This window comes from Sceloporus occidentalis, unplaced genomic scaffold, assembly GCF_023333645.1.
Source record: "Sceloporus occidentalis isolate IW3139 unplaced genomic scaffold, rSceOcc1.0.p SCAF_63, whole genome shotgun sequence".
Classification (NCBI taxonomy): domain Eukaryota; kingdom Metazoa; phylum Chordata; class Lepidosauria; order Squamata; family Phrynosomatidae; genus Sceloporus; species Sceloporus occidentalis.
In genome coordinates, this window is record NW_028317043.1 from 3,606,923 (window position 1) to 3,617,647 (window position 10,725).

The window sequence follows — 10,725 nt, forward strand, 5'->3', positions numbered from 1 at the left end:
CAGAAGAAAAAATCAAATCAAATGCCTTACAAACAGCATTCATTCTTCTAGTTATACTTGTAGGCATATAGTTAGGTGTAAGATAAAACAATTATACCAAACAGGTGCAAATGATCGTCAATTTAATATGTAGATTGAAGCACAATCATTGACTGAAACAGAAATAGCTGTGTAGGAGGAATACATGTAGGAAGAATAAAATTGGGTAAGTAACATCCATACTAACAAGGTGAGGTTGCTGAAGATAGTTTAATGTCAAAAGTCATATGTCATGGCAAGACTAAGCACAGCAACAAGACACAAGGACATTTTTAAGACAGGCAGGGGTTTCCAGATGGTCTGTCCAAGCTCTTTTGAAGAAGCACAAGCAACAAGCAATGTGTGGGCCACATCAGTAGTATATAGAATTATTACTTTGATGTTGAGGATAGCCGTGTTAGATGAGTGCCATGAGTGGACATTGATGTGAATTTAGAATTCCTGGCTACAGGTTTTCATTAGAGTTCATATATTTATTAGTAGTTCGCTGTCATAATAGGGGACATTTTCTTCTGTCTTGGTGTCTTTTTACATGCTTTCTTTTTGAATGCTTGTGTGCGATTATAATTCTCTTCCTTTATTAAGTTATTTATATAATACTAGTACTACTATAATAATACGGAGGTACTATGACTGTGACTCTGCATTAGTCATAAGGCAGCTTTCACGGCGAGTGATGTGAGCAAGGTAAGGGTGTGAATGTATGCTGATAAGAGTGTGTAGGGGTGAGTTAGCATATGTTAGTGTGAGTGTGTGTTAGTGTATGATGGTGTTAGAGTGTGTGTTAACATATGGTGTAGGTCTATGGTGTGGTGATAATGTATGTTGGTGGTGTTAAAGTGAGTTTGCATGTTAATATGTATGTGGGTAAGTGTGTGTGTGCACTTCTTACCGGGGGTCAAATAAATCCTGCACCCAGGTGCAAGTAACACTGGGTTCACCCCAGGCAGATAACAAAATACCAGATATGTTGGGGTGATTCATCATCATCACATTGAAATCAGCCCAATGCAATATAGGCAAGGAGACTGATACATGTGTGATGTTCCAACATTACTATGTTTGTCTTGTATTGTGGACAGAGGTGCATGTGCACCCAGTGTGAAACATTAAAATGTTCAATAGGTTTTTCATGTAACGGTGCCTTAAGACTGCTCTTTTAATCTCAGGTATACAGTCACAGCTAAAAAGTCATGGTGAGTTTTTTCAGGTTTTTACAAATATAAAAATGCTTAATTTATAACCACATTGTTCTTTTTTACTATTGCAAGTTTTCTTTGTTTTTTGTTTTTTTTTAAAGCAACTCTGGGATTTGTGCTCTCTTTCTTCCACCAACCCATGTTTAGGGGATTGGGGTCTAATGTTTGCCCCTAGTTTTGCATAGAGCCCACCTGTATCCCCATCTGCCCTTGTCACATGTCTATAAAATAATAAAATAAACAACTAAATCCCTTCCGGCCTCCATACTAGGATGACCACATTATATTTCTGCCATTCAGGGACACACTATGAAGAGGCTGAGATTACACACAGGCATCTATTACATATATATCACATACACATTGATTCACATATACACACGGACACATACACATAAAACGCATTTTATATACATTATTAGGAAGCCTTGGGAACCATGTTGATTTTAAGATTTATATAATATATATTTATATTAAATATACATGCAATCATTATCAGACATGAGCAGTTTCAGATAATTAACCTCTCTATTACCAGACCTGAGGAGATTCAGACAATTAACCCCTCTAGTACCAGACATTATACACAGTCACATACACATTTCTGGTGCTGGCTGCAGTTTACACCGAGCTCGGTGTGTCTCCAATCAGGAGAGTTGAGAAGTGTCTCCTTCACTCAGAATTCTCATTCTGGGACAATGCATTGTCCCGGATAGAGGATACCCGGGATCCGGGATTTAAAGCCCCATTGCAGGACTGTCCCTGGCAAACCGGGACATGTAGTCACCCTACTCCCCACCTCCAACCTTCCTACTTCCAAGTAGGGTATATAAGTTCCTTCCAATGGACACGTTGAAAAATCACTGTCCCTTCAGGTGCCCAAAGCAATCTTAAAAGAGCCCGATATACAGCATCTGAAAACATCCACTATATACTATCCAGTCCCAATCAACCACATTACCTTAGAAAAACTGGAAAGTAAAACCATAAAAATGGACACAAAAGACCAACCAGGGTTTAGACACCAAAAACCCCTTATTATACGCAAAATCTTGACATCAAGGAGCGATAACCCCCTTGGCAGCCGTTTAACCCTCTGACATTGGTGTACAATGCTTTCTGAATTTATCTGACCCTTAAGCAAAACTAGTTAAACCTTTGGAACCATAAATTACTATTACCCTAGATATTTAATATATTTTGGTGTTGTTTCTCCTCATGTATTTTCCTTTTTGCTATGTTTTGAATATCTATTTCTTTAAAGTCTAAGTGTAAATGAAAACATGTACTATACCTTTTCTACGATGTCCTCAAAGGTCAAAACCCCCAATGTGAATAAAAACGTACCAGTTGCTCTTATATATCAATCTTCTCTGTAATCATGTTATCATATAAACCAATAAAGTAATATACATATATACAACACATTTATTACATGGCCACAAAACCTCCAAATTTGACCATAAAGTTACAGTTTTTAGAACACTGCCTCCTTTTATTTCTTGGACTCAAGAAACATTAAAATTCACAGACATAATTAAAATAAACTCCGCCATGCTGTCTCCAGAATTTATGAGGGTGTCTCCAAATTGACTGCCAATATACGTACTTTTTGCTGTATGCTGTATCATCATCAAGAAAACATATAATTAAAAAATAAAAATCTGAAAATGACAAGGTTTATAGGTATATTAGATACATTAGTGCAAAACAGGCCTGACAAGTAGCAACCATTTTTTCCCCCTTTAGGTCACGGGGCAGGCAGTGGCGGAACTACCGGGGTCGCAGGGGTCGCAACAGCGACCGGGCCCCGGCGACAGGGGGGCCCAAGCCAAGGGGCCGCCCGAAATCTTTTTTACGTTTTTTTTTTTTTTTTTAAATAAGGCAGGGGCAGCCAGGGCAACCGATCTTACATGAGCCGCACCTCAAGCCCTGCTACTTACTTGTGGGAGGGTCTTCTGGACAGCACAGAGGAAGCGGAGTTCACGTGACATCCTACTTCCTCTGTGCTTTAGCAGAGAAGGCAGAGGGAGGCCGCGCCCCCTGCTGAAGTCTGTGAGGGGCATCGAGGAGCTGCAGTGCAGGTAAGGGGGTGGGGAGGGTGTTTGAATGAGTGTGTGTGATTGAGGGAATGAATCTGTGAATTAATGATTATATGAATAAATGAGTGTGTGTGTGTGTGTGTGTGTGATAGCATGGATGTGTAAGTGCTGGAACCTAGGCATGATGGGACTGTGATTGCTGTTAGCAATCACACTCCTATCATGCCAAGTCATATTGATAATTTTGTCCAATTGTGTGTTACCTACTTTTATTAAGCATGTGAGTTTTTATTATTATTTTTAAAGGTGGGGGTCATTTTCAGTTTTGGCTAAGTGAACCCTGAATGTTTTGGTCCAGAATTTTCATTTTAGTTCATCCCTAGAATAAATCTAGGGAATCCTGAATTTGTAGTCGCAAAACTTTCAAGGCCCAGAAATCAGTGAGAGGAAGAGTAAAGGTTTTGTGTTATTTACTTTATTGTAATCTGCATATTTTATTAAAGGCCATATTTTTTGTCACAGTGAAAAATGAGTGCGGCCTGCGCACGTATACAATTTTGATGAAGTGGCCCACTGCAGAAAAAACTTGGACACCCCTGGATTATGCCCTTTGTACATGCGCCCCTTTTTCTTTGATTTTTTACAGATATGATTCAATATGTAAATTGAATTTGTTGAATTAGTTGAAAAAAAATTGTTGGGTAAAAATCATGTTTTTTGGGGGGGGGTGGGGGGGCCCTTAACAGATTCTCGCACCCGGGCCCTGAGGCGTCTAGTTACACCCCTGGGGGCAGGCACTGTTTTTAATATTGTGTTCTTTACCTTGTTCCTATAAAATAAAAATAATATTTTTGCCATCATATTTTTACTGTTCTTTTCGTTAGTCATCTAGCATACTGCAATAAACAAATATTTAACAATGACTCACCTACAACGTAAAGTATAATCTTTGTTTTGTAAGGCAAATAAAGTACGCTTTAAGAAGAAAATATTTCCTTTTATTTTTAAGTTTAAATCACACAAAAGTGTACATTCACAAAAATTCCAAAAATATATATGAGACAATTATTATGTTATGTTACGATGATATCTTTGCATACAGATAATGAACACTTTCTCTAATGCTGGATAACCCGGAATGGCAGCTTCATACTCCTTCATACCACATACCCTGTGCAAAAACTAAAAATTGCCACCTACGCTCCAAACATTTCATTTTCAGACTGCTGTTCTATGAATTCATTTGTTATTCACTATTACCTACATATATATATATATATATACTACTGTTCAAAAATTTGGGGTCACTCCTTGGAAAACAAGAACATTCTAGCTGTAATATATACTATAAGTTTGGATTAACAAACACAACGTGCCATTGGAACACAGGACTGATGGCAGTGACTAAGGGCCTCTGTGCAACTATGAAGATATTTGATTAAAAATCAGCCGTTTCCAGCTACAATAGTCATTTACAACATTAACACCGTCTGTGCTGTGTTTCTGATCTTTTTCAAAAACAAGAACATTTCTACATGACTCTCTCTCTCTCTCTCTCTATATATATATATATATAAAAACCATTGGTTGTATATGAAGCCATTTACAGCAATTCATATCTCCCTGCATTCAATGTGTTTAAATAATAATTTATCAAAACTAACTATAAAAACATATTCAGTTTCTTCCTTTTTTTCTATGGGACTGCACTGCCACCAGAACTGGGGAAATTCCGGGAGATTCCAACATAAGTGGATACTTGAAGAAATGGGTATAAAAAGATAACATTAATCCGCGAATCAATACAGTTTATGGGCTTTTGGTTTTCAAAATACATAGATCAGCTCAAAAACTGGTTCAGATGGGTAAGGTCAATGGCAATCTTGATTAACTTTACCTTCTAAATAAAGATGGAACAATCGCCTCCTGTATTGCAGTAGATTATTTTTGTACTGATTTTGCTCATGAATCCCATCTTCTTTCTGGGGTCCAGAGAAGTTTTTAGGGCTACTGGGATAATAGAATTTACACAGGCTGTCACTGTTCATTACACACGATATTGGACTGACATATCCAGGAAGCTCTTGCATTTTCGTCCGACTTTCGCAACCTTCTGGGTAGCCCCTACCAAGCTCATCTGTATTTAACATATTAGTGTTTTGGGGTGTTACCTTTTTGTTACATGATATTTCATACACTCCTAATGTGGTCAAGAATACAGGAATAAATATGAGGCCATGGAGGACCCCAAAAACAATGACTAAGAACATGATTTTAAAAAATGTCCTAAAAATGTAGCTCTCTGCGACAGAAAGAGCCAAAATCCCTAATATTGTAGAAAGAGCTCCCTGTACCACAGGGTAACCAAGAACGCGCAAGGCATCGATCACCCTGTTGTTTGCACCTGTCTTCTTATTGGAAACACAAGCATACGCAATATGAGCCGAGAAGTCAACCGAGAACCCTATGCAAATAACAAGGTTGATCATTGATATGGAATCTAAATTAACTTTCCAAAAGCCCATGAAACCAATGACGCCTACAATGATGGAAGCGATTGCAAATGTCACCCACAACGAGCAAAGAGGGTTTGGAATGAACAACAAAGAGATCACCAGCATCACAACAGTAGCCACAATGATATTTTGAACAGTGTTTTGGATTATTACGGCATATTGATCCAAGTAGATGAATAGCGGGTGATAAACAATGAGTTTAATTCTGCAGTTTGAAGCAATTTCCCTTAATTGATGTAACATCTTTTTAGCATCATGGCCAGTGAATAAATGAAAAGTCTGTATGAAAAAACGAGAGGCAATTATCTCAGATCCATGTTGTTCGATATCCAGTCGAAAATCTGAAAACTGCGAATACAATATTTTTAAGTGTTTCATAAAGTTTGCCTTGCTAGTTATGTTTAGATTTGCAGCTCTAGACAACCTTTCATATGTTCTCAACCAAGAAACAGAATATTCCTTTGTCACATAATAGCTACTCTCTAGTGCCTCCACGCAGCCTTCAATTTCCTGACGAGTTTCTATTTCCCAATAGTTGGTGGCATTAGTAACGATAACCATCACCCTGGGGCCGTATTCTGAAAAATATAACGCCTCTTTATTGTAAAACTTTTTTAAAAAAGAATGGTCATTAGCAAGATAGCGCACATCTATACCCTCTTCTATTTGGATGCATCCAAAAATACTAGCGATCAGATAACCAAAATAGAGAAATAAAACAAGTACTTTTATCCAGTACTGAGTAATAAACGGGCCATAATACTTATAAAAGAATACTGTAATCGGATGCTCATGTTCTATCCCCTTCACTGTGTCCAAAGATCCTCCGACACAACATGCATTATGTGCAGGGCTGTGCCCAGGTTCCTCCGTGTTCTTCAACTTCATGCACGTTAACCAATGCCTGTTTTCATTTTCATATTTTCCGTTTAGTGCTAGAATTGCCCCAAAGAAGGTAACGCAGTACAGGTAACAAAAGACAAGGGCCGTTCCTGTATATAAGCAGAAAGACTGCACCGAAGGGAAATGAGTAATTATGCTGATGTAGAAAGCCAGGACATCGGTCAGGGTAGTAATGGTGATGGACACGGCGGCATCTTGGTAGGTATCAGCCATACGTTCTTCAATGCTCCCTTTCACCTTTGTTTGTTGCCAACAAGATAATATAATAAACATGTTGTCAACGCCAACTCCTGCAAAAACCAATTATTTTGAGAAATAAAGGTTGCTACTAAGTTTTCTTATTGCGTTTCTCTCTCTTCCACTCGAATTTGATACCTTAGGCTAAACCCTCTTGTAAACCGTTTAGATATTAAAGGATATTTGAACAAAAATGGTTTAAATTGCTTGCCAAAAAGTATATAAACCATAGTATAGTTTTATAAAAAGAAATAATATGGTTACAATTCTTTAATGCAATTTGTATTACAACCTTTGTTGTAATCATGGCAGTAACTAAACAATTAAAATCGGAAAAGATCAGATCCAGAGTTATTGTACATTTTAAAAAGTATATTAGACATTTAAGTATCAATTTTAAGTATCAATCACTACTTGCTCTGCAATCACTAATATTCTGTGCTAAGAAACAGAATTTTTGGTTAATATCCATTACTTTACTAGCTCATATAGTTTGATTTACAATCAAAACACCTAATATATAAAACATATGGCATTTGGCTTCTATACATCTAACAGCATAATGATGGTGAGATACAAATAGCACTTACCTAAAATAAGAAATGGTGCATTTACAGCGGTAACAGCAAAAGGTACCCCGCATAATAGCAGAAGTCCAAAACTGGTCAATATAGCTAGGCCAGGCGACAATACTCCAAATGCAGTGACACCAATTTTGTTTCTTACATTGTCTAATCTGAGGAACAAAAGGCAAAGTATATCTAGAATATGTGGTCATTTGCATTATTTTTGTAAAACTATTGAATGTTTTTTTTGTGAATTCTAGGACAGCTTTATATTGTGTATGGATAAAATTTGATTAAATATTTTCAAAGAATTCATTTGAAATTACAAAAATAAAATTTTGGTATTTGTGGAAATGAACACAAAATCACCCTCTGTTCCAAAAAATTGTACAATTTTCAGTTTTGAATATCTGTAACTCATGAATACTGCAACATTTCAGGATCTCCTTGAATACATCAGGGATGACCAATGAGAGTCATTTTTAGAGACTCATCCTTGTTCATTTCAGAAGCTTCTAAAACATCATAAAAAAACAAAGGGGACACAACCATGTAACATTCTCCAGTATCATGCAAACTTAAGTGTACTGAATTAAACAACCTTTACAGAAAATATTCACTAAATGGAGAGTTTGCAGGAAAGTTCTTGTTAAACTGAAGGGCCAACAGCAACAAGAACTGAGCTTGTCCTGCATAATAATGATTGAACTGGTGAAGGGACTTTGGAGGAATGTCACCGATTTAAGTTTAAATTATACAGGACCAGGCAAGCTCTTCCTGCAGAAGAGGCTTTTATGTATGGTTCATCATTATATATATATATATATATATATATAGCTGAAACACAACTATCCTTCAAACTTGGCATTTAGTAAATAAACCCTAATATGTGTGAATTAAAGCTTCCCCCTAAAAAAAAAAGAAGAAAGAATAAATAACAAATGCTCACCTCATACAAGACACAATAGAAAACAAAAGGGTCACCAGGTAGGTGATGGAGAAATAACCAATCACATTTTTGGTATTTTCTTGCAGCTGTCTTTGTAGAGAAATCGATGTGGAATAATAAACCTACGAGAAATAGAATGGTTGAGTTTAACGTTACTGTTAATCATATCATCACTAAAAGCAATATTTCTGTGTGACTTGAAATTTCAATTTTGTTCCATTGATAAGTGAAACAATAGAGTTTATTCACAGAACATTTGGAGAAGCAGCCTATTGATTAATGCTGTAATACACTAAACTGAGTACGTTTACACGTATGTTGAGGACAAACTATATATATTGACTTCCCAACTTCAAAATGCATTATAAAGGTCCATCTCAAGTGAGCCTCTTCTACATAAAATTGAAATCTTGTAATTGAACTTTGATTTGAGCGGGAGCAGTTCTGTCCTTGTTGCAAGAGAAGCTCCTGCATAGAATCATTATAATTAACTTGGTGAATTGAAATCTTTCACCTCATCGATAAAACCTGCTTCTGTGAACGTTTCTCCAAGCTCTGATTGAAAAGCAAGCGGTCTTCTCTCCATGCATTTCATTTATACATAAGTGACATGAGAAAATTCTATAGACAATAAGGTACGTGTACTTTCTTAGCAATAAAGCAGATTTTACAACACCTTTGGGTTTACCTGTATCGATTTAAGCTGTAACTCTTGGATTTTTTGGGGTATGATCATGGTAAAGTGGTCCAGCCACCTCAAGGCATTGCTTTTGACTTGATTGCCATCTTCTCTTAGGTAATACAGCAATCTAATAGCCTGGGCCTTAAGTACGCTGCTGTCTGAGCCTAGCGTGACACCTCCAATGTAGAATCCCAGGAATATGGTGTTCTTGAACATGGGATAAGTTAACAAGATTTCCTCCGTGTTGTTCTGTATCATCTCCAGTAAGGGGTTAGCAGGAAGGCACGTTGAACCATTGGTTTTAGCACACAAGTGATAAAAGCTAATGTTTGACCCACACTCTAAACTCTTCACTGTTGTGTCCAGCATGTGTAGATCTTCGAAGATGCTCTTATTCAGGATATTTTGTGATGAACTTACAATAATAAGAGAGGCAAAAGTACCTTCTGCATACAGCCGTTCTACAGAAAAGTGCCTGGAGTCATTGATGGGAAAATGCGTCTGGACAAAGTCTCTCTCGCTCTTTGCATGACCACCCACCAGAGTGAATTGGTCCTCTAAATTATTCATTTGTCTCTCTTCAAGAAAACAAAAGCCCATTCCTAATCCAACTGATAACGCAACTGGAATAACTATGAACCACCAAGGATATCTAGCAATGAGTTTTCCCAGATTACGAAAACCTCTGGACAATGGCTTCTCAAGGCAGTCTGTATGGCACCCACCCATATTCAAATTACTCTTGTATTTTAAAAAAAAGAGTTAATAGATATCAATGGGCTTAAAGATGACCAAGGCTCAATTACACGCTACCTTAGAAGAGACGTACCCTGACGATAAAGCAAGAGAACCTACACTCGATGTAGCATCGAGGAGAAATAGTCTATTGCAAATAATTCAGAGAATTATAAGCCAGCCGGGGATGGGATAAAGAACCCAGTGCAGCAGGTAAATGGTAGATGAGAAAGGTATCCAACATAATCATTCATTTTACTTGACAAAAGGAATTATAATGCATATCTTAATGGTTTATTTTATAATTTGCAGAGAACGCTGGAACTCAGCCAGATCAGCAACTACCGTATCTAAATATATTTGAGAATTTTTAACAGAACATGTACAGAGCCAGATGTTACCCTGTCAGATGCTCATTTAAGCAAATGATTGATGATTTCCATAATTCTATTATTTTATTGTTCAAAAACCAAAATCAAGGGGCTATGTACTTAGATCATGTATTTTTTAATCAATAATATATTATATCAACCATTTATTCCATCTCTAAAATGCAACAACAAAAACTAATAAAACCTAGACTTTCTGACATAGATGCACCTATATTTTCCATGTTGTTTTCGCTTATCCAAGTTTAAGTTTAAAAAGCCAACTGATTAATAGTTAACGCCTTTTCAATTATGTTATAGCAGAAAGATCTGTTGTCAAAACCTGGACATACGTATGTGTATTCCACAGGTTTACTGCCCTCATTGTAAAAAATCACCTTAACTGTTTAAACTGGACATTTAAATTGTAATATGTGGGTTCTTATCATTTTTGTTGTGAGATGGAAATGTATTTTGAGATCGCCCATC

At 36.9% G+C, this 10,725-nt stretch overlaps 1 protein-coding gene across 1 annotated transcript; it reads right to left on the reverse strand.

Moving 5' to 3' along the window:
• Positions 1-5,151: 5,151 nt before the first annotated feature.
• On the reverse strand, positions 5,152-9,862 carry LOC149287198 (patched domain-containing protein 3-like). Its single transcript, XM_089493187.1, has 4 exons — positions 9,140-9,862; positions 8,452-8,573; positions 7,527-7,672; positions 5,152-6,989 (listed from the first exon to the last, which is right to left on the reverse strand). Exons 1-4 carry the CDS (start codon positions 9,860-9,862, stop codon positions 5,152-5,154), a joined length of 2,829 nt encoding a protein of 942 aa, XP_089349313.1.
• Positions 9,863-10,725: the final 863 nt, after the last annotated feature.